This window comes from Eumetopias jubatus, unplaced genomic scaffold (genome assembly GCF_037043125.1).
Source record: "Eumetopias jubatus isolate StellerSeaLion01/CBP00866 unplaced genomic scaffold, mEumJub1_p1.0 scaffold_7, whole genome shotgun sequence".
NCBI lineage: Eukaryota > Metazoa > Chordata > Mammalia > Carnivora > Otariidae > Eumetopias > Eumetopias jubatus.
Window position 1 is genome coordinate 8422274 of NW_028274813.1, and position 27003 is coordinate 8449276.

The window sequence follows — 27003 nt, forward strand, 5'->3', positions numbered from 1 at the left end:
GTATCTTCCCTTTTCCTAATACTCCCGAAAGCTTAATGAAAAGTCATCCCATGTTGCAGTCGTATATTGTTTTATATATAATAAAGGTATTAGAATTTGGAATTTCAGGAACGAAATACACAAGACTGCACGTCCATTAGAATAATGACTTTAACATCAGGAGGTCCATCCCTCCACTCAAGGTACTTAAGAGAGCCATACTCAGGAGTTGGCCATTACAAACATACAAAGCAGTTCTCTCCTAACCCATGAGTTAGTATGCAATGTTGAGCATCTGGGGGTTTAAGAAAAGCACTATCTGATTTGGGTTTGGTAAAATGAGAAAGAGAAGATCCTAGCTGGTTTGTGGTCTATAATCCTAAACCCACTGAAAAACAACAGTGCCACCTGCTGACATAGAAATAACCGAAAACCAACTTTGAAAAGGAAACCAATCAGCAGTACACTGTCTATGTGCACGAAACAAATATACAGAAAAGGCATATAGTCTACATACACAAAATACTGTAGACAATGGGACAGCTGAGAGTGAATTATTAGTAACTACATTCACGTTTTCCTCCCAAATGATCATTTATATGAAAAATAGTGATCAGGAAGATATCAATTAATACTAGGCTGCCACTAACAGTATAAATTAACCAGAAGCAAATCTTTTCTAAATGTAAGCAAAGTAAATTCTTTTGCAAATCTTCACTTATGGCCATACCATAAACTTAAAAGTAGAACCAATTTATCACTGAAAAAACAAGAGAAATAAAGTCAGTCAAAAGAAACCAGCCAACTGTGGGATTGTGCTGTTTTTTTTTTTTATTGTGTTTTCAATGGAGAAATACATCATCTGTTTACAAAATAGCTCTTGAAAAATACAAGGAGTACAGATACTATAAAACAAAGCAAACTCCAGTCATGAGACACTACATACATCATGCGAAAGCAACAGTCTGATCTCCAGGTTATGAAAACTAGAATTAAAAAGTCACTACACAGAAAAGGTCCAAGTTTCCAGCTTGGCAAAACTTGGGTGCAGTTACATGAAACGTTTAATAAACTGAATTTTTTTTTCCCCAATGTGTAAACAAAATGACAAGACTAAATCTGTGCCTGGCAATTTCAATCTAACTCTGAAGCTATACAAAACACACAGACACCTTGTACACTTCACCTGTTAGCATGACCATCTTTTTTTCTTAGGTGGTGGGAGGAAGGGCAAGGTGAGTGTGCGGAGCGAAGATGTGGGAAGCGGAAACACTGTCTACTAGACATCATAAGGTACGGTGAAAAGAAAGCCTCAATTAATGCATAGCCTAAGGGGAAAGACTACACTCCAACTTTGGAAAATTAATTTAGAAGGACAGGGGAAGAGTTTAAGTAACTGCAGTTTAACATGAAAAATGCACATGTGATAAGAATGGAGCACAATGGAAGATTCATAAACATGCTCATCAGAAAATCTGTTAGGTCTGCTTTGTCCAGATTAGGAAAGAATAAACTAAGTTTATCAACATCTGGCACCCCTCATACTTCGTGAAGATGGATGCTCTGCTGCTTAATTATGAGGACTTCTTTTCTTTGCAGAAAGGAGTTCCTAACCTATTGATCGGATAAAACAAAATGAAAAGGAGTAGAGAGCTGACTAGATGCCAAGTGCTTGCTAGAAATGATTTTTAAAATGTTTCTACATGTAAAATTTACTGACAAATTTTGGTCAACCATTTTAAAAATAAAAATTAGTTTAAAATTCTTGGAGAAAATGCCTTTTTGCCCACATTTAAAATTGAAAATCAACTTTACTACAGAGAGGAGTTCTGTGGAGTGTACAAAATTCCGCATGTCCAGAGATCAAATGGCCGTCCCGGATAGGGCATCATGCATTTTTCTTTTAGTCACCCTAAAGTTTCAGCCACAGGACCAAAATTTAGTGTTCTGTGCCACATGGCCACAGGATCATTGGTTTCACATCATGGCTTAAGAAAATACTGGCATTTTGTTTCTTACGAAATTAAGTTCTACCTTATGCATACAAGCAAAAAGGAAAAAGAAAAGGGGGAAGGAGCAAAAAGCTTTGTTTCGAAGACAACAGATTGAAGGCAAAAGAATATGGAGCTTTAATAAGCTCAAAGAAAAATATTTGCTGGCTGATTGCTGATTTGTATGCACTCTAAACAATTCTATAAATAAAACCAATATATCATTTCTTAATCATGACCCCATCAAAACCAACTATTTCCTAATTATTCTTTCAATGTCAAATATATACCCCTAGAGTTGACATTTCATTTTTAAGGGTTGCAGCTACTGCACAGGGACTGAACTAGATGTCCTCTCATCCTTTCTCTGAAGTAGAACAGTACGCCACCGCACAATGGTATCCAATTTGAAGACTAATGGTAAAGGAAATTTTTCAGGAAAAAATGAAAATCCATCAAGCTGAAAATCTAAAATTAGTTCTACTTTCTAATAAAAAAATACATAAAAGTGCATCATCGAACAAGGAATTCTTATGCCAGTTTGTATTGCAAATTTTCCAAACAATGCATCAAACATAAACCCAATCCAGATGTCAATTATGGATACAAATATAGCTTGAGGTTTTTTTTTTTTTTTAAAGGCAGTAATTTTTTGAAATAGTTAATGCAACTGTTGCTAACACAATAATAATAGTACTCCTGGCTTCACATACTAACCTGGACTTCCGATCAAGTGCTGATTAGCCCAGTAAGGGAGGTCACAAAAAAAACCTAAATCCATTTTCAGTCATGTCTAGTCTTGTACCCTCCATTCTCCTTTTTTAGCATTTGAAGACAACAGGTTGAGTTGGCAGATATTGTTTATGGACCCCTGAGGTTGTTTTTACCGATTCAATCTCAGTTTTATTGAATTCTTGATAACAGGAATAGGATTTGCAGGGAGAGCAGGGATATCAGAAAGGTCTGTACTGGATGTTTTCTGAGAACGAAAGCAAAGAACACAACATTGTTCAAAGCACTGTAACTTAAAAATGAGATTTACTTTCCACTGCTTTACTTTCTAAGAAATGGATGGGACCTTACGACAGAAGTATTAAAAATTTAAAGAGAAACAAGAATGAAGTGCAAATAAACATGACTATTACTATAAAACTATTTGTTCTACACTTGTAATTTTCAAATAATAAAATATGAATGTTTTAGCAATACACAGAAAACTCCTAATTTTAAAATACAACTTTCATAGACACACTCCTCTAAGAATGACCTGTCATATAATTATTAAAGTCATGTTAAACTGTATCTACTTGTAGTAACAGGAACAGCTGTGATGGTAACTGGTGCTGGAGCGCCCCCGTGTGGGAGAACACACACACAGGAGCGGCAGTTAACCAGGACATTATTTTCTGACCCCTAAACATTATAAAATTAAATCTATACAACTCAGCAATAATTTAGTTATTCTAAATTTTAGGAAAACTTCATGTTAAAAAAGATTAAATCACAAGCCTTCTTTAGCATTCAAAAACAGAGAGAAATTTTTAAATGTTTTATTATGGGAAATTCCAAGCATCCACACAAGTAGAGCGCATTCTATGATGAATCCCATGTAGCCATTACCGAGCTTCGCCAGCGGCCCAACCAGAACCATCCACCGTCCCCCCACCTTCACTCCCAAGCTTACTCTGAAGCAAATCCCAGAGATGCTACCATTTTGTCTGTATCTCAAGTTATATCAAAACAATAAGGATTCTTTATTACACACAGCCACAATATTATAATCATTTCCCCAGAAAGAAATACACCCCTTGTATCACCAAATATTGGGATTTTTTTTTTTTTGTAATCAACATCATCACTCTTTTTATTAACTGGGTGATTTTTCTCTCAGTGGCTCTACAAATCTTTACATTAGAAATGAAGTTCTACCTCCCCCATTAAAATACAAAAAGGCAAATACCCATGAGTACTCATCACCATAGGGATGAACTTAATAAAAGATAAAACTATGAAAACAGTTCCCCAGAGTAATGTGGCAGGCCAAAAGACATGCAGTCACATCACAGGAGCTTAAGACCGATAGACTACTTTGTCCATGTATCAATGCCAAGCACATTTCCTCATGTTGTTTTAGTTACTTCCTCCACCCCAAATTTTTATTAGATAAAAGTTATGGAAATAAATGACATTCCAGAAAGTCAACATGATATTTCTCTCTTTAGAGGCCATGTGGGTTAATAGTTAGCAAAAACACATCTTAAAATTATCACATTAAAATAACTCTGAGCCACAAAGCAGCAAAGTATCACTGCCTCAGTTCAGCAGCCTCACTGCGAGCATCAATGATCTCAGTGGTCTTGCAGAGGGTCACCAGTTCAACATCTACTTAAAGAAAATATTTACTTTGTGTCAGAATATGACCTAGACTTTGAAGTATACTCAATTTTTGAAAGGGTTCAAAAGGAAAATCAATGTTTCACGAACAAAATGAAGGTTCACAAATCAGTATTAAAAAAGAAAGAAAAGATTCTAGGTGCCTACTGTATGAAACAAGGGACTATCACAGAATTTCTAGGACAAATGAAAAATAATTTGAAAGAATTATGGGTTACACTAAATTAATAACTGAAAATCAGAAGTAAAATGTGAGACAGAAACACATTTTAAAAAGAAAAAAATCATTTTAACCTCACAAAAAGATCCACAAAGAATGTTTTTTAGTTGTCATGATTTAAAATTCACTCTTTGATCTGTAGAGAAAACCTTTATATGAATACTGCATTTTGTGACTAGTGAGGATTTAAATAATTTGCAATATCAAATAATATATAAGGGGATGAGTTAGCATCTTGACAGTGCAAAACAATGGTTCTATCAAATCTGATGCTCTACCTTTAAACTACGATACACACATTGATAGGCTAGCGAGTAACTACTGTTACAGAGAGAATTTTAATTGTCTTCTGTATATGCTCATTTTAATTCATTATACCACACTAATCTTAACAACATTTACAAACTGTCCTTGCTTTTTGCACTTAGTACCTGAGAGGCCAACAGAGAAGCCGCTGTGTGAATAGTTTCTGATTGAGTTGTACTTGTCTCTGTATCAAGTTGTTCCTGTGAGACAAAGAGGACGGGGGAGGAAAGAGACTTAAAAAAAAGAATAAAAGAACATGACTGGGTTTGGTGGCTAATAAAGAAGACAACTTGGAAGACAGGAGGATCAAGAGAAAGATGGGACCACATCACAAAATCATGTAGTGAGCCTGGCCGCAGGCCACCTCGCCCTTGTCACATACACATACGTTTCTATTTGTCTACTGCATTTCTATGGGCATGGTCAGAGTATCTCCTGACTTTCCAGCTACCTCCAACTTGGACATTTGGAGCAAATAATAATTAAAGACACGCACAGGCACATTATGAAATGCTGCCCAGACAATAATTAACACACTACATACCTAAGCCCTAGCTATGTGAAAAAAACAAAACCCCGTTAATATTATTAAATAAAATTACCTTTTCTAAAGGATAAAAGCTGCTCCCACACCTTCGATTAAAAGTAGAAAAAAAAAGTCCCTAAAACATTTTTTTGTTTGTTTCTCCTCCCCTCCTCAATAATCAATGCAAGGATCTATTATAAATATTATCAGAAAATACAGGGAGAACCAGGTCATGCCACTGCTCTCAATGTTTTTAAAGCTGTGCACAAAACAGAATACTACATATATACACAAACAAATGAAAATAAATATGTAAAAATCTGAATTTCTATAAAACAACATATACAGTAATAAAACAATGAAATGTCAATTTTTCTCTTATGAAAAAGAACGGGGTAAACAGGATGCAGGTAACAGAAATGGAAGTTCAGGCTTTCTGAAGCACAAATTGGGAGTTACGTATCAAGTTTTAAAAGTAAGCATACTATTTGCCTCGGTAACTCCTCTTTCATTAGTTTATTCTAATAAATATAAATGGATGGCAGGTATTTACCTACAGTCAATACTACGGTAAGAAAGAACTTTCTTTTTTTAATAGAAACAACTGGGAACTGGTTGAATAAAATAGGGTTACAGCCTTAAGATAACTTATTAATATTCTGTAAATTATATAATCACAGGAACAATTTTTCCTGGTTTACAGAGTGAATAAAGATTTGAAAGCAAAGGCACTGGTATGTATGCCCAAATAAAATCTATAAAGACACCAAAAGAATACTTGCTCAAATGTCGATTATGGGAATAATTTTGGAGGAGGATTTCCAAATTTTCTACCTTAAATAAGAGGAAGAAGGTAAAAGCCTTCAGTACATTTCAATTTCTGAAAAAATGATGTTGAGAGTCTAATACGGTTTGGCGAAACCACTCTCTCTCATCTCATCTACCTCATCTCAAGCCCCATGCACTCCAGAAGGCTCTCGCCAGAACCTTCTGCCAAAAACTGATTCTCAAAACATACCAATACGCCCACCCAAGAGTAAGATGACCTTCTTATCTTGGACTGCCCCAAATCCTACATATCCTTCAAGGACTACGTCAAATACGACATGGTCTTTCTACAAAGCCTCTTACTGTTTCTTCAGTCAGAAATAACATCCCACTGCTTCTGCCCCTCACCACCCCAGCAGCCTCAATTACTTTGATCTTCTTTGATAATATAATTAGTTGCTTCTACCTCTTATCTTCTCTACTTAATTGTAAGTTCTTTTAAAGGCACAGAACATGCCTCACTCATCACTTTATTCCGTCCAGTGTCCACCCAGATTACCTTGCATTTAGTAGGACCTCAAACATTTGAGAAATTCACTTTCAGCATTATAAATTAACATTCAAAAGGGACGAACACTTCTCTAAAAACTATACTGAAAACAACCTAAAACCTATAGAACAAAAGACAGTACAAAATTCTAGAGACATTTCTATCACATCTTCCGTACTCTTAATTGTGTATGTATTCCAAGGCTAAATTAGTATACCTTTGTTTCTGTTTTATCATGTCCACTCAAAGCAAGACAGTTAGCATCTTCGCTTGTTTCATCCTGTTTTTGAAAAAAAAAGCTTTATTCTCTAAAATGAAAAATTTAGATTATTTGCCAATCAATGCTTTAATTGACAAAAATTTTTTAAATTATAAAATAATTTAACCTGTAAGATCAACTATGGCCTTAAAGTAGATCACTCATTCATTTGAAAAAAAAAATTTTAATGTAACATATTTAATTTGGCTTCAGTATCTTCCAAAGAATATGAAGAAAGCGGTTACTGTTGATCAACACCACCTAAATCACATTCCTAAAACCACTAAGTTCATAAAATATTTTTGTAAGGAAGAGAAAAAAAAAAGTTCATTGATCAAACAATTTAGAAACTTGGAATCCTAGAGATAGACCCCCATTCTGGGAAATTCACATACATATTAGCACTTTTTATAAAAGGGTCTGAGAAGTTCTATAAAGAACACCTCTTTAACTTTCCCAAACTTAATTAACCAGACTCCCCCCGCTTAGTAAAACTTAGTAACATCCTGAAGAACTGGAGGTTTGAGAAATGCTCTCTTCCAGTCTTAATTTTTTAATTTATTATATTCAAAACAACTCATTTTCGGTAAAGAAAGCAAAGAGAAGCCAAAGATGGCTGTACTTTCCCATTCCTGCAGTGACTTGCAATTAACACCCTCTAAGAAAAACTATTTTAACCCTAATTTCTCTGCTGTATTTACTAAGGAAAATTATAATTTTAAATGTAGCTTTATAACAAGACATAGAAACCATGTTTCTATGAGTAGAAGAAATTTAACAGTAATATAAACCAAGTCTAATAAGGATCTTATTTGTATCCTGCAAATGTTATAAACTTCAAAAACAGTAATGGTAACAGGGCAAATATCAAACCTGACTGGATATGTAACACTAAGATATTATTGCTAATACTGGTAAATATACTGATATACACACACATATATATACATACACACACACATATATGGTGATAATAAACTACAGTTGTGTTTTCAGAAGTCTTTATCTTTAGATACACACAGAAATATTTATGGCTGAAATGACACGCCTGGGATTTGCTTCATAACAAGGGGAAAGGAAGTAGATGTGTAGATGAAGCAGGCTGGCCGTGAGCTGTTAACTGCGGAAGCTAAGTGATGCAAACAGGACCGTTCATTATAATTTTGTACATGTTTGAAATTTTCCATAAGAAAAAGTTTAAAAATAGATATATAGCATCGTTTAAGCATACAATCCAGGGCAAACATTTGTCTATTTTTATTTTACATCTTTCTCATATGATGCAAATTAAGCAGCAGTACACCTCCCTGACCACCCCTGAACCCCTCCTGTCTATACACGTTAGTGCATGATTAATTAAGACCAGTGTTTCTTTCTGGTTTGTTAAAATTTCTAATAACAAGTACTCATTAACAGAGAATAAAAGATCCGGTTTAGGAGAGCTCCAAAATGATGATCTTCTCCTTTAGCACCATGAGATTTAGGCCTGGGTTCTATTCCTGACTCTGACTTTAATTAGCTTTATAAATGGAAAAACCACTGAAACTCAAGGTCCTCCTTCTGGGAAATGAGGAGATCAGCCTGTACGATACCTAAGATCCTCAGGTCTCTTCTATATCATAAAACTGTTTTTTGTTAGTCAACTCCATGAAGCCGCCATAAACAAAACCCAGACTGTGAGAAAACATTAAAAAACAAAACAAAAATTGCAAGGAAAAAAGGAAGGGAAATCTGTTTTAAAGAATACTTAAGAGAAATCAATCAATAGCTACACAGGGATCTTATGTAGTTACAGAATGGAACAAACAAAAGACTTAAAAAAAAAAAATCAATGATGATACAATCAGGGTCGCTTGAGCACTAACTAGATATTTGATTTTTCTAAGCGGGATAAGTTTATTGTTTATGTTTTCTTTTTTGTAATCCTTATCTTTTAGATACATGATTTTAAAAATACTGACGAAATGATATGATGTCTGGATTGTTAATCTCCATAGTCCAGACAGAGGAAGATGGAAAAGGCCAAAAGAATGAAGGATGTAGGGACTGGCAGAGCCCACTGCACCCGAAGCTACACAGTGGGTATGCAAGCATAGGAAATGACTCTCTTTACTTGTGTATAGACTTAAAATTGTCCATACTAAGTAAAAAAAATCCTATATTCCTATTGCCTCTCTATCTAGACAGGAACCAGGAGTGTTTTCTACCAAAGTAAGTGCAAATGAACCTACCAGCATTATGCCGGTACACCGTGAGTCAGAGCTCTCCGGAGACATTAAGGGATTAAACCATTAACAGAAGTAAACAGAATGAATAGGCATCTCCAGTTATGCTTACATATACTTACTGAGATAAAAAGAAATGTGAATTCTGCAATGCTTTGCCAACTCCAAACAAGTATCAATAGACACAATGTGGAGTTCCACCAAAATCAGCACATTTTTAGGTTGCTGCACAACAGAGTCCTGCAGCACTGGGGGGTTTGAATAAAAGATTCCCAGGCCTAACTTCTGGAGTCTCTGATTCAATGTATCTGGAGGAGGCCGTAAAATCTCTATTGGGGGTGGGGGGAATCACTCTGAAAAATTCTGATGTACAAGCAAGGCTGAAAATCACTGCCTTAAGAAATAACTACGCAGACAGGTTTTCAGAACATGTGTTATAAAGCGTGATATGATATAATCATTCTTCATTCAGCATCATTAAAGCGACAAAATTCATCAAAATTATTCATATTTAGTTAATAGTGACCATATCCAAAAAAATCTAAACCCAAAGGCTTCAGAATAAGCTGGGGAACAGAACACTTACAAATTAAAGATAATAATATTTCACTATTACAGATCAAAACACTCCCATGAGAAAAATCCAGATTTTTTTTTCCTTTTCTAAAGAAACTTTGGTAAAATGAGTAAACTCCTAAGTAACAAATTTTTAACCAAAAATCACAATGAAATTGGAGTTTTTGGACTGTAATCTCTGGGGCAACAATGACTGTTCTACTAACAGGAAAACAACCTGAGAGTGATTCCAGGGAGCAAATTGTGTAACAAGGCTACTTACTTCTGTTTTGTATTTTAAAACCACCACCAAAATCAATATACACTTTTAATGGTTTCCCTAAAACTATCTGAGACTTTGGCAAGGTAAACTGGCCACTATAAAAAGTGAAAGTATTGCTAGAAATTTTCCTGAAGGGTTGGAGGAAGTAAGTAATCATTCAAGGTCTCAAAATTAATCTGACTTTGCAACTACGGCCAGTTATTCAGTAAGAATTCCCTGAAAACCTCATATTCAGTAACCCTGTAATAACAAGTACAGTGTAAGAAACTCCAAAACTCCATTTGGATCACAGAACTGTGTCCAAAGAGGCTATCAAAGAATCAGTACACATAAAAGATACAGCTGTGAGAGAATAAGAAACTGGGATGACATACTAAACTGTGTTATAGACTAGACAAGCTAAGTTTAAATGAGGCACAGCTTTATGGAAGAGGTAGTCGCTTTGAGAAGAGTAGAAGGGTGAAGAGACTATGGCCCTAAAGTACTACCTAAACTTTTTCTAAAAGCTTTCTTCCTTGCTGCTTCTCAATTCTGGCTCACAAAGATTTTCTTCTACTGGACTTTAAAATAGGCAGGCTGGTATTCCCAAGGCTAACTAATATATAGATACCTCTTCCGTTTTGGTTTTCTTAGGACTCTCTTCTTTATGAGGTGAGGATGTCCTCTTGACTCCTACTATAGGATTAGGTATTTTTGTTGCTGCATTTCCTGAAGGTCTAGGTGGTGGGTTTACCAGACGTGTTGAAGAAACAACTCTGGAGACCGTAGGCTTTGGTGGTGGTGAAATGGCTGGTTGTGTGGCAGTTTGAGGAATGCTTTCACTCGATGTACCTAAGTAGGTAAGTACATGAACACATAAAAATTACAATAAATCCTGTCAACAGAAAGTTACAAGTAAAGCTTTCAGTCTCTGAATTTTATTTTATTTCATTGATAATTATACAATAGCATTAAAAAACTGAATTCGAACCACTTAATCAATAAAGCCATCTTTCAAAATGAAGGCTAACACCAAATACGGTGTAAGGATTCTCAAGTCTGTCAACCCAATCTCCTTACCCCCTGAGCTTTCACTGGAATTTACTTGTGGCACAGAAACTTCAGTAGCCTGTATGTTGGTCACAGATGCTGCTGTTACAGCTGGAGCAGGACTGTTTCTGCTAAAAAAAAAAAAAAAAGAAAGAAAGAAAGAAAAAGAAAAAAAGAAAAAAGTGAAAAAGCAAACAGAAAAGTATAAAATAAAATTCCATAACAAAATTTAATATGGAAGTTATTTTCTAAAGGAAACGATTCTTTGGTTTTACTTCTATGTATATGTTAGTAACTGACTTTATATGCTGAAATATAACCAACAACCCAAAGCACACACTCTATAAAGCAGTGCTGTCCGACAGAACCCTCTGGAACAACGTCGCATAGCTGTGCTATCCAGTATGGTTAAGTCACTATACAGATGCACCTACTCGGCTCGTGAGAAACTGAATATTTAATTTTATTTAATATTAATAAATTTAAATCGCCGCATGTGGCTAGTGACTAGCATATTAAACAGGACAGTTTTAAAAACAATCTGTATCTGATTTGGGGGAATAGACTTAATGGATTTGGGGTATAAGAAAATTCCGTCAAAGGCTATAAATAAGAAAATGGTCTGAGAAATAGAAATAAGCTTCTGCATACAAAATCTAAGGGTTTGTGACACCCTAAAAAACCACCCAGTGGCCCAGATAAACAACAAAGGCTTTCAAAGCCATCCCTCCTCTTCTATGTTCTGGATCCCACTCCCTCCTGTCATTTCAGGAAACTCAAATCATCCATCCTTTAGTCTCCTGTTTCTTCAACTCTTCTGTCTCAGATAAATCCTATCGCAGTTAAATATCTCATTTTAATTACCCCTTGAAAGAAAAATAAAAGCAAAAAGTCCTCTGTGGTTATTCTCGCTCCCTCAGCTATAGCTCACACTCTGCAACTGTGGAACAATGACGCCATGACAAGGCGACACGAAAGGACTTAAGACTTTTGGTGCCTACAAGACATTTGCACGTAACCAGGGCAATCAGCTTATTAAAGCTTTGGAGTTCACAGGGTGCCTGGGTGGCTCAGTCGATTAAGTGTCCAACACTTGGTTTCAGCTCAGGTCATGATCTCCGGGTCCTGGGATTGAGCCCCATGTTGGGCTCTGTGCTCAGTACGGGGTCTGCTTGATTCTCTCTCTCCCTCTCCCTCTCGTGCTCTCCCAAATAAATCTTTAAAAAAAAAAAATTTAAAAAGAAAGAAAAAGCTTTGGAGTTCACTGGTACATAGAAGTAAATGAAGTCAACAAGGGCAGGTGATCCCACTCCCCCCCAAGGGAGAATACCAAGCAGGGACAAGTACCGAGGAGAGCGCCCTCAAGGGCACACGCATCTAACGACTTCAACAGAAAGGGAGAGCTGGCCAGAGAACAACCACAGATGCAGGAAGAAAACCAGAAATAGCTGGCAAAATGGCCAGTGCATAATAAATACTCAAAATTTGCTAAGCAAATATACAGTTGTAAACTTAAAATCCGGAAGTCTTATTTACAGAAGTTATTTAGTATTACATAAGAAACTAACATTGTTTAAATTTCTGAAGTTACTTAATACATAGTTACTATTTTACATACATGTGCATAAACTCAAAGTACAAAAGGCTTCTATACAAATCCCTTTGAAGATACCCTAGTATTTCCATTAAAAAAAAAAAAAAAAGATTCTGCAAGGATACACTGGAAAAATTTATAGAAGGTTAAACATAAATATGGCTTTTTGTGTTCTAGTTTTTGCCACCATAGCCATGTATTTCTTTCATAACAAAAATGTTTATCTGTGTTCAATGTTTTTAAAGACACTTAATTCTTAAAAAAAAAAAAAAGTTCCCTATAACTAAGACCAGTCCACAAAGACCTTCACCTTCCTTAGCAGACCCCTAACATGTCCACAGATTTGTTCCCCTGCTACACAGATGTAAGCAGCTCCGGAACAGAAAGGTGATTTTATCCCTCTTGTCCATTCTCCCTAGCATACCATACAGTTCACTGGAGGCAGCAGAAGCCTCAATATACAGAGCTTTCTTAAGATGGGGTTACATCCTATTAAACCCATCATAAATTGAAAATATCTTAAGTCGAAAATGCATTTAATACACATAGTCACCAAACATCACAGCTTAGCCTAGCCTCCTTCAAACATGCTCAGGACACTTACATTAGCCTACAATTGGGCAAAAGCACCTAACACAAAGCCTATTTCAAAATAAAGTGTTGACTATCTCATGTAATTTATTGAATACTGTACTGAAAGTGAAAAACGGAATGGCTGTATGGGTGCAGAATGGGTGTCGGTGTAGCGGCTGTTGACCTATGAGCGCAGGGCTGACGGGGAGCTTGCAGCTCGCTGCCAGGCACTACAAGTGACTACCGTACGGTATACTGTTAGCCCCAGAAAAGCTCAAAATTCAAACGTCAAAGTATGGTTTTACTGTGTACTGCTTTTGCACCACTGTAAAGTAAAAAAATCTTAAGTCAAACCATGTTAGTCAGGGACCATCTGTATGCGAAATGAGGGATTACGGTGCTAACATTCATTCGTATCTGAATTAAGGTACACCTGTCCCCAAAACGGAATCCAAGTATGACACAATAGGACAAAAATAAAAATTATTTTCCCCCCAAAATAAGTTTAATTGCTATTTTTAAAAAATTAAAAGGGGAATAAATATTCTAAATAGATGACTCTAACAAGAGAATTCATCAAATACGTTTAGTGAACAGCCACTCCACTTCATTCCCTCGCTTTCCTTACCCCTGAGAGCTGCCAGAACTGTTCAATGGACTGGTCTTCATAGCACTAGTAGGTGAAGGCACAGACATGCTGTTATCACTGTCCATAGACAAGTCGAGGCTGCTGTCATTCAGAGGCGTCAATCTGACACCTTCTGTTGAATGCTGCAATTAATAAGATATTTAGTCAAATATATCTTTATTTTACCCACATCTTTGAAACATGAACATATTTTACTTTGATATATGATTTCTACTACAAAGCATAAATCATGAAAACTCAGAAGTGCCATGGTGACTTACAAGGTAAAGACTTCTAAGAGGCCTGACTACACTACAGTTCTTCCATGGGAGAAAAAAGGAGAAAAGAATGCTATATTAAACGTACACATTTTCCACAAGACACACTGCATGCTAAAAAGCACTGTAATGTGAAAACACACGGATCTTAAATCAGATAACTATAAATATATACAGACACATACACATATATATTAGGAATATTAGGAAAAAAGTCTTAATGATAAACCCAATACTAGCAATGAGTATATCTGGCTTTTGGGATTATGACCAATTTTTTTAAATCAATTTTTAATTATTCTACAATGAACATAAAATTGTGTAATGTCAAAACAACCATCAAATAAGTACAGCATAGTACCACTTCTAAAAATCTATAAATAAATGAGGCTCTCTCAAAACCAAGAATTTCTGGTGCTCTGACTGCCAACTTAGAATTTTAACATGGTACATCTAATAGTATAAATTATCCTGTGAAAAGAGAAGCAGAAATAATTTCCTGAAAGTGAAATCTAATATCCACATGTAAATCCTAATGCTAGTCCTGCTTCTTAAAAATCAAAGCACTCAAAATGTTACTTAATATAGGAAAACCAAAATAAAGCTTAAACTATGTTTCTATGGGATGAAAGTTGATTTCTAAAGAACTTAGTTTCTGTTTCTACAACCAATAGTATTGCAATATCAAATTGATTTCTTCAGTTTTTTTTTCCAGAATACTTTTAAGCCTTGGTGCTCCACTTACCTACAGAAACATTTTAATGGAAATGACTGCATTGTTGACAAAAACCCACATCCCGTGTGTGTGTGCGTGTGCGCACTCTAGTTCCCCAAATGGCAAGACATTCTTTATCTAGCACTACAGACATTACTTTTGTACATAAATCAATATTGATCAAATGGGGAAGATGAGATTTGGCAGGATGGAGAGGAAGAGAAAGTAATGCCACTTGTTTATGAAGTCAGTTGTGAAATGAATTTTCTAATGAGCTTCTTTCCTATGCAAAAATGCTACCAATTTCACTCTCCGCCAGACAAGGATTTGTACAGTAAGTAAGTTATACTAATTCTACAGTTACCTGCCTGACCAGGTGATCAAACACCTGTGAGACAACAGGCCACTGCTGAGGATGATCTATGAAACTGAAGGTTTTAACTAGCTGGTTTGAACACAAAAGAGTTGCTCTGCTTTGCCTTTGTCTATATCAAGTTTGGCACAAGAGACTTCAATGCCAAGCCATCATAAATGTTTTATCCACATTTTCAAATAAAAGATAAAGACAGAACATACTACAGAGAGAAATAAACACATACGCTTTGCACTGAGACCTAGGTCCAATTCACATCTCCTACTATACAAACGTGGGCAAGTTTATCAGCCACTTGGTTTCTTCTATAAAAGACAATACTTGTGGGTTGTTTTATCATTAAATATAGAAAAACATTCGTACCGGGCTTTGCAAATAGCAGTTAATAAAAGGAAGCTATTAATGAGAGTCTAAGAGAAAAGATTCATGGATCTAGATTTCTAGATACTACTACTACTAAAAACAAGAAAGTGCTATTTTACTAGCAGCAACTTAGAAACAGTCCAAATGATGTCAAATAAGGACAGATATAATCATACTGTAGCCATGTAAAAAAATACTAAGCAGCCACATAGTATCTGTAATGTAATGTAATCTGGACACATAATAAACATCCAAAGAGCAGGTCACAAAAGGGTATGTACCATCAAAAACCTTTTAAAAATACATATGATATGTGGTTACATATAGGCACCAAACAGTCTATGTAGAAACACACACTGAGGGCGCCTGGGTGGCTCAGTTGGTTGGGCGACTGCCTTCGGCTCAGGTCATGATCCTGGAGTCCCGGGATCGAGTCCCGCATCGGGCTCCCTGCTCGGCAGGGAGTCTGCTTCTCCCTCTGACCTTCCTCCCTCTCGTGCTCTCTCTCTACCATTCTCTCTCTCTCTCAATAAATAAAAAAACTTAAAAAACACACACTGAGAGGTGAAAAGTAGCTATTACAGGGTGATAAGAGTACAGTTAAGCTTTATTTGATAAATACAATGTTTAAAGTTATTTCTGAACACTAATAACTTTTATTTCTAGGAGATTATATTTAGATAAGATAATACCTTAATAGAATAAAAATAAGATGTATTTAAACTATACTTCCATTGTTTCAAAAATCAACAATACCATATATGTAGGGGTTTTAAAAGATAATCTGAGGATCAAGGGTTCTGGAAAATCTAATAACCTCAGTTATAAATAAATGTGTTAATAAAATAGAAATAGGTTAAGTGTTAAAGAACATAACAACCTATTTACATTGACTTCCGAAAACACATAAAATGGTTATGTATTTTTACATGTAGTAAATACACATTTAAGTATGGTTGCTTAAACTTATTAATAACACCAAGGGACAATCAGAAGACAAATGTCTGGCTTGACATTTTAATTTAAAAATAAAATTACTCAATGGCAAACTTTATGTATATTTTATTACAAATAAATAAAATGGCTTGAGAAAAGATCAGTACCTTTTTGCCACTTTCTAGATTATTTGGTTAACTCACAAAAGCATTAGGTTGAGAGGAAAACAAGTCACATAAAAGCTTTAATGTACTAAGTTACCTTAAAAACAAAAATGCCTTTTAAAACTGCATTTTAGACCAATATAAAAAAGTACCTCTACCTCAAGTTATGGTGATAACAGAAACAAATGCGCATTCGCAATGTGCCAAGCACTAGCCAAAACCACCTTGTTATAGGTATTAACTCATTGTCATCCTCACAAAATATCTAATGAGGTAGGTAAATATATTATCCTAATTTTAGAGAAGAAGCAAATCAAGAACATGATGTTCATGATATGGCTGGCCCAAGTCTCACAGCTGGGAAGCAGTGGAACCTGAAATTGAACCAGCTTTATCTACTCCAAAGTTCTTGTCCTTGACTTAAGACACTTGTACCATAATATATGCTATACTTTTCTTTCATAGTCTCTTAAATAATATATTGTTTTACATCTTTTAAACTTGTAAACCTTATATAAAATTAAATAGTACATATTCATCAGAACCTTTTAAATGAACATATTAATAGATGTAGCTCTAATCCATTCATTTTCACTGCAGTGTATATTCCATTATAGAAATAAGCCACCTATTCTTGAAGTCACATAAAGTAAAAATGTAATTATCACCTATGCACTAAAATTCTAATATGTCCTTTATAGCAAGTCTAAATAAGAATATGGCTGTAAGTTATTCAACAGGAAGCACTATTACCAGAACGACATTCTACAAAACATTAACTCTGATCACCTCTGTTTGTGATCTTTATATTCAATAACTTAATTTTTCAATAATACCCATCTATAATTCTTAACAAAGCCATTTTTATAAAAAGTCACATAATTAATTTATCCACATATTACCTAGTTTACTTTTTAAAGGAAAGGAAATTAAATACTGATGTGGGTATTGAGTGGATAAGAACATAAGACTCTGAAAGAGACTATAAACTTACATAAAATAAGGATAGGAAGCATCGCCACTAATCTATCTGAGGTCTGCAAGTACATGCAAGAAACGCGACTGGGAGCAAGGTTTCACATAATGGAACTGCTCCCTGGAACAGATTTTTTTAAAATGCTGTGATCTACTTCAAGCATGACTTAAACTGAGTCTAAATGTTGAAGTACTGACAGACTGAATACAGTAAAAACACTACGTTAGTAATGCTTTTGTAAGTACTTTCTAAATTTACCTTTTTCTTTTTCTGAAGAACATGATTAGGTAGTAGTTGATGGAGTTGCTTTCTTTTTACATGCATTGCAGCAATTTTCATGTCCACCTCAAACATCTTGCTGTTTATTGCTTGCCTATAAACTACACAATTAGGAAATTGTTACAAGAAATAGAAACATTTTAACAAAGGCAGTTAAACTCACCTAGGAGAAGCTATTCTAAGTAGGGATCCTTTTCTAGCAATCCTGTGCATAAAACTATCAGGCCAATATTCTCTCTAATCTGACATAATCCATTGCCTGAGCAAACTCTAAGCACCTTTTACCACAAGGTCTATATAATGAATAAAAGCACAAAGTATACTAACTCTTCCAGTTAATTACTCTTAAGATAATAACTTTGAAGAGTAACTCTTTAAGAAGCAGAACTGGGAAAAAAAGGGCTTCTTCATACCCTTTTGTGCTACCACTATTATTTAAAATTCTAGCCCAATTATGTAACAAATGCAGCAAAAGTCAAACTTACTGACTAAACCCAAAGATACCTTTTCAAGAACCTATAGGATAAAAATTTAAGACAAGTAGTTAACATCTTCTATTACAGAATAACTCAAATAATAGAGGTCACAGGAACAAAAAGAAAATGCTAAAGATAAATTCATCCAAGTAAGTTCCAGAGAATCCCCAAATGGAAAAATCCATTCACTCAGTCATATGACAAATTATTTATTGAGCACCAATACTGTATCACACGGGGGGATAGAGCAGAGAATAAGAGACCAAAAGAACTTCAGAGTCTACATTCTAGTAGGGACAATACAATAAAGAGGAAACAATAAAGTAAAATATATTTCATATCAGATGATGATAGTGCTATGGAGAAAGACTGAGTAGGGAAGAAGACAAGAAGCTCAGCATAGAAACTGAGAGGACATCAGAGTGGAGAGTGAAAGTGAAGTAAGCAAAAATAACTGATGGAACCGCATTCCAGGAAGATCCAAGGTCAAGGACAAAATGTCCTCAGTTGAGAGCATGTCTGGAATATCTAAGTAAAACAAAAAGGCCACTGAGGAGAAGGAAAAGTCAAGATCCATAATCCCTTAAGAGCAATTCTAAAATCCCAAATGCTCCCGACACATAAGTTCCTCCTATAATTGGCACCAAAACTCATCTGACAAAAACAAACCCTGATCTCACCTATTTGTGGCTATTTGGTCTCTACCTTTGCTTAATGTGAATCCTGAACAGTTCCCTGAAGAAATGTTACCGTCACTGACTACCAAATGTTGCTCCAAGCCCCACTAGGAATTTTACTTACTAACTTTATTACTTTCTGGCCCCAAGACATATGGAATAAAGGATTCTGAACTTATAACAGGAAATGAGGCCACAGACATAATGAGAAGGCCAGATTAGTTAAAAGCTTGCAAACCACAGTAAGGAAGGACTTCAACTTCTTTCCAAATGAGATTGGTAGCCATTACAGGTTTTAAGCAGGCAAGACATGATTTGGCTTAGTATCATTTTGGATGCTGGGTGAGAATAACTATTATCCCATTAATAACTGGGCTAGGACAGGCCAGGGAAACTAGTAATGGGAGTAATACAACAGAGCAATGACAAATGGCTTGGACTAGTGTGATAGCAGTAGAAATAGCAATTAGTAGCAGGAATCTCAATGGATAGCAAAAGTAGAGGCAAAAGGATTTTTTAACGCATTAACATCAAGTTATGAGAAAAACAGGAGTCAAGGAGGACTCCAAGATTTCTAGCTCGAACAACTACAGGGATATAGCTACCAATACCTGAGATCGGAAAGATCTGAAGTTGGAAGAGACTGGAAGTAAGAATTTGAGAATTGAAAATCCCACAAAGAATGCAAGCTGGTGCAGCCACTCTGGAAAGCAGCATGGAGGTTCCTCAAAGGGTTGAAAATAGAGCTACCTGAGACCCAGCAATTGCACTACTGGGTATTTACCCCAAAGATACAAATGTAGTGATCCAAAGGGGCACCTGCACCCCACTGTTTATAGCAGCAATGTCCACAATAGCCAAACCATGGAAAGAGCCCAAATGTCCATAAACAGATGAATGGATAAAGAAGATGTGGTATATATATCCAATGGAATACTACTCAGTCACCAAAAAAAAAATAAATAAAATCTTCCTATCTGCAACAACATGGATGAAACTAGAGGGTGTTATGCTAAAGCGAAATAAGTCAATCAGAGAAAGACAATTATCAGATGATCTCGCTGATACATGGAATTTAGGAAACAAAACAGAGGATTATAGGGGAAGAGAGGAAAAAAAATAAAACAAGACGAAATCAGAGAGGGAGACAAACCAAAAGAGACTCTTAAGCATAGGAAACAAACTGAGGGTTGCTGGAGGGGAGAGGGGTAGGGGGATGGGCTAACTGGGTGATGGACATTAAGGAGGCACATGATGTGATGAGCACTGGGTGTTATAGAAGACTGATTAATCACTAACCTCTACCTCTGAAACCAATAATACATTATGTTAATTGAATTTAAATAAAAATAAATTAATTTAAAAAAAAAAAGAAAAAGACAATCCCACAAAGGGGGCACCTGGGTGGCTCAATCGGTTAGGCATCTGCCTTCCGCTCAGGTCATGATCTCAGGGTCCTGGGATGGAGCCCCGAGTGGGGCTCTCTGCTCAGTGGGGAGCCTGCTTCTCCCTTCCCCCTGCACCTCCCCCCCCCCCCCCCCCCGGCTTGTGTGGGCTTATGCGCATGAGCACTCTCTCTGGCTCTCTCCAATAAAATATTAAAAAAAAGAAAGAAAAAAGAAAATCCCACAAAGTATTCCATTAAAATGTTTCAAGGTCCAGGACAACTAAACATTTCCCTCCCAAAATAAAAGCTCCTTGAAAATCTTGATGGCTCATTAGCACAATCTTTGATAAACAACTGAGATGAAATGCACAGAACCAATTTTCTAATTCAAGTATCTCTACATGATTTCTTAGTTTATAGTTTAAGTTGATATCAGAATTTTTACTCTGGAAAAAAACACTTCTGTGGCATTCAGCAAGTGGAGTTACCACCCTCCAAATCACATCCTAAAAAATCTATGAGTGTTTTTGTTGTCACGGTTATTAAGGGTTACTACTTGCTAGGGACACTATCTTTCAATGTTCCTCACCATAAAGAACTGTGCCATATTCCACTTATATTCCTAAAAATGAAAAACCTACTTATCAATTATCACTTATTTGAAAGAAAGCAACTCAAGTTTTCGTAAGAAACAGAATATTTTTAATCTGAATTTTCCAAGAAGGCAACTGCCATGTGTCTCATTTAGAGTTCATCTTGTTTCATTTGAAACTTTAACTGCTACTGAATCACCAACAGCAAGGCTGCTGATGGTCAGAATCCCAACAGACAGCACCCGATCAGGAGCAGCTCCCAGATGTGACAGTGCTAGTGATTCCACGCACAGGCGCAGCTGCCCGACTACGTAAGTATGCCTTCTAGTCACTGGGCCTGTGTGTTCATCACTGTCTCTATCTATAGCCTTCACTCCTGTGAACTACGCCCATTTGTTCTTTAGATAAACTGTTATAACTCAGTTTTCTCTCTCAGGGTATAGGTCAATCTGAAATATAGCTCTAATCACCCTATACCCGTAAATCAACACGTGTCTATATTTGACACAGAGATAAAATTTCCTCACATCACCAGAAGTCTAGCTGTGTAAACGTCTAAGCCCCAAGATTATTGAGGCAGTCAGACACAGACTCAGTCTTTTACACAATCAAATACTCAGATGGTTTCTAATTTCATAAATAACTGTGAACCAATTTAAAATGGTCCTACTTAACTTTAATCTACAATACAAAACAACACCAAAACCATTTTGTGGCAGCTCTTTCTGCCCACGGGTCCCGTCCCTGTGCTTTAATAAAATCACAAAGGAAAAAAACCCATTTATCTATTAGACATGACTGAAACTAATCTAATCCAAAACATTAAAATTATTCTGATAATCACTGTTCAATATTCCCAATTAACAGTTACTGCAAATGTCACACGAAGACAAATTCAAATATGCAAGTTACGTGTTTTGATCATCCAAGGAGAGATATACCTGTATCTGTGAAAGACTGAATATCATAGGTGAGATCAACACTGAGATTTTCAGAGTTTTCTGTTTTTTTAAACACTAACCCAATCACCCACATCGTGCGAAATTCTTCCCTGCAAAGTAAGAAAAGTGTTACTAGTTTATCAAGACTTCATGAAAACATTATCAATGTGGTTGACAACCTGAGGTATGTGGAAAAACTTGGAATACAAATGTATAAGCAAACTAAGTAAAGTTCTAAACCAAAACTCCATCAAAACTCCAAGTTCTCCCCCATGCCTGCCCTTCATAGTCCTATTACTAAACAGGGTACTGACAGCCAATGTTAATGATGATCCAGAAGTACCAAAGGCACAACAAAAATTATGTTCAAACTAACAAGGGAAAAGGAATAACACATTTTAGAAAAATCTGAAAAAAAATTTATTCTAGCCATAAAATTTTAACTAGAACTTAATATATATTCCTTAAAATTTTAAAACTCAGTTGAAAAGGTGGCATGAGGGGCGCCTGGGTGGTGCTGTCGGCTTGAGCATCCGACTCTTGGGTTTCGGCTCAGGTTGTGATCTCATGGGTCCATGGGTCGTGGGATTGAGCCCCGTGTTAGGTTCAGCACTCAGCACGGAGCCTGCTTGGGTTTCTCTCTCCTTCTCCCTCCGCTCCTTTTCCCCCAACCCCTGCTCTCTCTCTAAAATAAATAAATCTTTTTTTTAAAAAAGAAAAAGAAGAAAAGATGACATGAACAGTAATTTGACTATAGCGTAATAATAGGAACAATGGGTGATTCAGCTACTTTTGAACATTTAATCATCTATGTGCTGAATGGATCAGTCTTAATAATTAAGACTGCAGCAACAAAAAATTATAAAAAGCTCAAATAACACTTTTTACAGGACTGCAAAAGGAAATAATCTGTATCAACAAATCAGAGTAACGGCTATACCACTGCAGTACAATCTCAAATGATCGATTCGCCTATATTTTTCAATCTTTCTTTAATGCTACTTTATTTTTTTTAAAAAGCTCATTACTAAAACTCCCCTCACCTTCCAAATGCAACAAAGTACAGGCAAAGTAGAATCTCACATAAATAATAATACAGCAACTGAACCAGAAATTGACCTATGAAAGACCCTTAAAAGAATAATGTGAGCCTTTTATTAACAGATCTTCCCAGTGTTTCAGAATCTATCACAAATCAGATTTTTTGCAAGGTAAATTGAAAGCATGTTCTCTCTTTCAAAAAGTTAAGATGAAAGGCAAGACATGTTTGGGATAGCAGCTATTCTGACGACCACTGTATAATATGGGTGAGAAGAAAGAAATTTTAAGAAATGCTAAAAGGCAGATATGCAGAATTTGAACTCTAATTAGTTCATAGGTACCATCATTAGACTATTACCAGAGAAAACCATTTTAGTATTGATTTTTCTCAAGAAATAATTTGTCTCCTCAGTGTTTCTGATCTGGAAAACCTAATCTACTAATCTCAAATTGGTTTTGTGCCATATGTGATCAACAGAATGGTGACTCTAGTTATTAAAAACTGCCTATAGAAAGCTTCTATGAGTAAAAGTTAAAAAGGAGAGAAGGCAACTAGATTAAATTAGAAGACTGCTTACTTGTCAGGATTTTCTTTGGGTGCTGGAAATGACTGGGGATTCACATGAGCCAGTGTAATAAATTCATTCTTCTCCAAACTTCCAACCAGGATTCGGATTTTTGACTCCACCAAGCCCACCCTGAACAAATGTCACTTAGTATTAATGAAAATTCTGGTTAATTTAAAAAATAAAATAAAATGCACAAAGTCAAAATATGTTACACAAAGCAGTAATATGAAGATCATACTTAAATACATGTGAGGGCAGTTCAACCATCTGAACTCCCATAGATAAAACCAGTCTTAGGCTCTAAACAAAAATGCTGAAGCAAAAACTGAGGAAGGATAATCAAGCCACATTTCAAACTAAGAAGGTTACAAAAGACATCCCTGCAAATATTTAAAGGAAAAAAATCAGTAAGCTAAAACAAAGCACTTTAAATATAGTTAATGATAAATGGATCTCCGTAAGGGAAACAAAAAACAAAGTTGCATACGGATCCCCAAATTCCTACACTTCCATTACAAGTAGTAAAGTTCCATTTATGAATAAAACCAGACTGGATGAGAGGACAAACTTTCTCCCATCTGCTGTGTTCTGTAGCTATCTGATTGATTTTTGCTTATTTTCTCTGTAAAGTCTAATCTTATACTCACCATTCTAGGCGTTGTTTTTCTGTTGGTGCACTTGCTAGAAGTACAATATAATGCCTTTGGAGATAAAGACAACATGCTATTTATTTTATTTAACTGCTTTGTGCTGGATATTAACACCCTAATGTAATAGCTTTGTTACAGTTACAGATCAGCAACAGTTTAGCAAGGGGGATTGCAATCTCAAAATGTACATAAAATCATAAAAGCTAAATACCACAAGTTTCTAACTATTGGTGAGTTTAATTCTTCTGAAAAAGAGTGATTTTATAAATTATCCCAAAGCAGCTTAATTCAAGAACAATGAATAAACACTAATTGATAGTTTGGTTCAAAGACTCCGGTGGAATGCTTTATATCTATAAGCTGCTCACTAAAATATAATCTACTATAACAAAGTTGTTTTAATAACAATGCACCAAGGCTTTAGCCACAAAAACAGGATCACTAAGTATACATATTACATCAGTAAGCTCAAAAATAGTTCAAACACACCATGCTTTTTAGCTCAAATTAATAGGTAGCAAAAATTAAACTGAATACTGAAGACAGGCCTCATGATTTTTTTCAAGTAACAGTATAAATTTCTATTAAAAAGCAGACATGACTAACATGAGAGCAAAGAAGAAATCTGATTTTTATGCAGAATCCAATCCCATTAAAGACAAGTTTTCATTTTACAAAATGCTATCAAAACTAAATACTATTTTAAATCTTTTTAAAACTATTTACAACTAAAATATAATTCATGTAATTTTATGATACTAAAAAAGTTCAGTCCAATATACTCTTCCACAGAACCCATTTCAGAGGTGCTGGAAGCCAAACTTCTCACCAGAACCTACCTCACAAAAAAGCAAACTGACATTACCTAGTATGGATACTAGTCTGAAAAACCAGAGTATGATGAAAATTTTTAAATTAGTTTACTCTTTTAAAAAAAAAAAGGGCTGAAACCCTTATCTTTCACATCTTATAAATGAGGTTTCGGACCAAAACCAAATACCTGACATAGGCCAGGAAAAAACTATTAACCCCAGTTTAAATTAGCCATCAAAAAAGAGAGAGAGAGAGAGAGAGAGAGAGAGAAGATATTTAGGCAAGGGACAGTGAAAATTTGGCAAGTTAAAGCATTTTTAACCATTCTTCCTTAAACTATTCCATTTGATTACTTATTATTTATGCTCATTAAGTATCTGAAAAATGGTTATGATTCTTCATAACTATGTAACCCAGGTATGAGACTTGTATATATACGTCATCTGTAATATAGGGTAATGCCTCTTAACTGGCAGGGGAAAAGTGAGGCTCAAATGAGCTAACTTCAAGGACTTATCAAACTTACGGTAACGGAGGTAGTATGTATAAATATGAAAACATGTAGACAGATATGTGAATATGCAGCTCAAATCCATACAGACCAGTACTTCCTTTACCACCAGTTTAAATTTGTTCAGCATTATTTGGATCAAACCAAATATACAGAACAAACAGATGGCTCAAATAAATAAAAGTCACATAAAAGCACTAAAAGCTCATGCATTTTACGTACACAGAAACCCACTCTGAGAGCCCTTAAATTCTCTTAAATGCACCAAAATCCTAACAAGCTCAGTAACCCGATTTCCAGTCCCTGGGAGATTGGAAATGGGCAGCTGGGGGCGGGGCGAAGGAAGATGGAGGAAGAGCTCTCTCGACAGAAGTGTAACAACTTACAACAGGAGACAACAAACTATAAAAAGCAGGCATGTACACAAAAACAAAAAAGCAAAGTTGTCTGCATTCACCTAGGACAGGGATAAGACTCTCAGTCTCTACTTTTACCACACTATTAAAATGGATGTTCTTAATTACCACCTGAGTCTTCAACAAATGATGCACAAATGTTCTCTATTTACAAAGGCAAAACATACAATCCATTTGAACATAATTTTGTTGGAATTCAAAGTTTAAAGTTTTGAAGTTTAAAAAGTTCAACTTTGGCACTTATTGCAAAGAGGGGAGCCTGGGGGGCGTGGTTATGTCCTTTACTCAGCCACATTTAAGCAAAAAAAGGAGATATAAAATACAATAATTAAGCTTAATAGAAATAACCTGCCATTAGGAATCCATTTATAAAATGGAATCCATTTATACTCATCCAGCTAAGAAACTGAAACCAAAATACCAACCGAGTTTGTTAAGTTTTAAAAACCAGAACTGGTATTCAATTCCTAAGATCCCTATCAGAAAACATAAGAGACCAAAAGAAGTATTTCTAAATTTAGACTACATATCTTTTTTATTGCTGCCCCAAAGAATGGGGATCTCCAATTTCCAACTGCCACCACCATTTATTTGCTCAAGATACTCAAATGCCTTCAGGAGACACTTTGAAGTCAATGCAACAGTCATTAACTTTTCCCCAAATTTAAAGATTTCCAGCTTCCAATAAAAAATTTTACTATAAAAATGTATCCCCAATGAATTAAAACCTATTTAAAAATTCCTAAGAACAATTTAGTTGCTTTTATTACCTAAAAATTATTTACCCCCAAAAAACAGTATATAAGTAGGTTTCCTGGCCATTTCATCACATTAATATTTTACCTAGGTAGATTATAGCTCAGATATGTTCACTAAAAATCTAATTATCTTAGAGAAAAATCCTTATAATTCCATCTTTAACTCAGGACCAAGAGTTAAAGTTCAGTATTTTATTAAGTTTTTAA

At 35.5% G+C, this 27003-nt stretch overlaps 1 protein-coding gene across 6 annotated transcripts in view; it reads right to left on the minus strand.

Moving 5' to 3' along the window:
* Window positions 1-787: 787 nt before the first annotated feature.
* Window positions 788-27003, minus strand: part of PAPOLA (poly(A) polymerase alpha) — a 58096-nt gene continuing 31880 nt past the window's right edge. The window contains exons 13-22 of one of the 6 annotated variants that reach the window (XM_028099043.2): window positions 24296-24349; window positions 23658-23777; window positions 22039-22148; window positions 17944-18065; window positions 13881-14023; window positions 11116-11213; window positions 10667-10887; window positions 6952-7014; window positions 5016-5090; window positions 788-2949 (exon numbers count right to left, since the gene is read on the minus strand). In XM_028099043.2, coding sequence (XP_027954844.1) covers window positions 2854-2949; window positions 5016-5090; window positions 6952-7014; window positions 10667-10887; window positions 11116-11213; window positions 13881-14023; window positions 17944-18065; window positions 22039-22148; window positions 23658-23777; window positions 24296-24349 — 1102 coding nt within the window. In that variant the 3' untranslated portion in view covers window positions 788-2853. Of the gene's footprint in view, window positions 2950-5015; window positions 5091-6951; window positions 7015-10666; window positions 10888-11115; window positions 11217-13880; window positions 14024-17943; window positions 18066-22038; window positions 22149-23657; window positions 23778-24295; window positions 24350-27003 lie in introns of all 6 variants that reach the window. The other 5 variants (XM_028099034.2, XM_028099060.2, XM_028099049.2 and 2 more) reach the window with 5 other exon arrangements.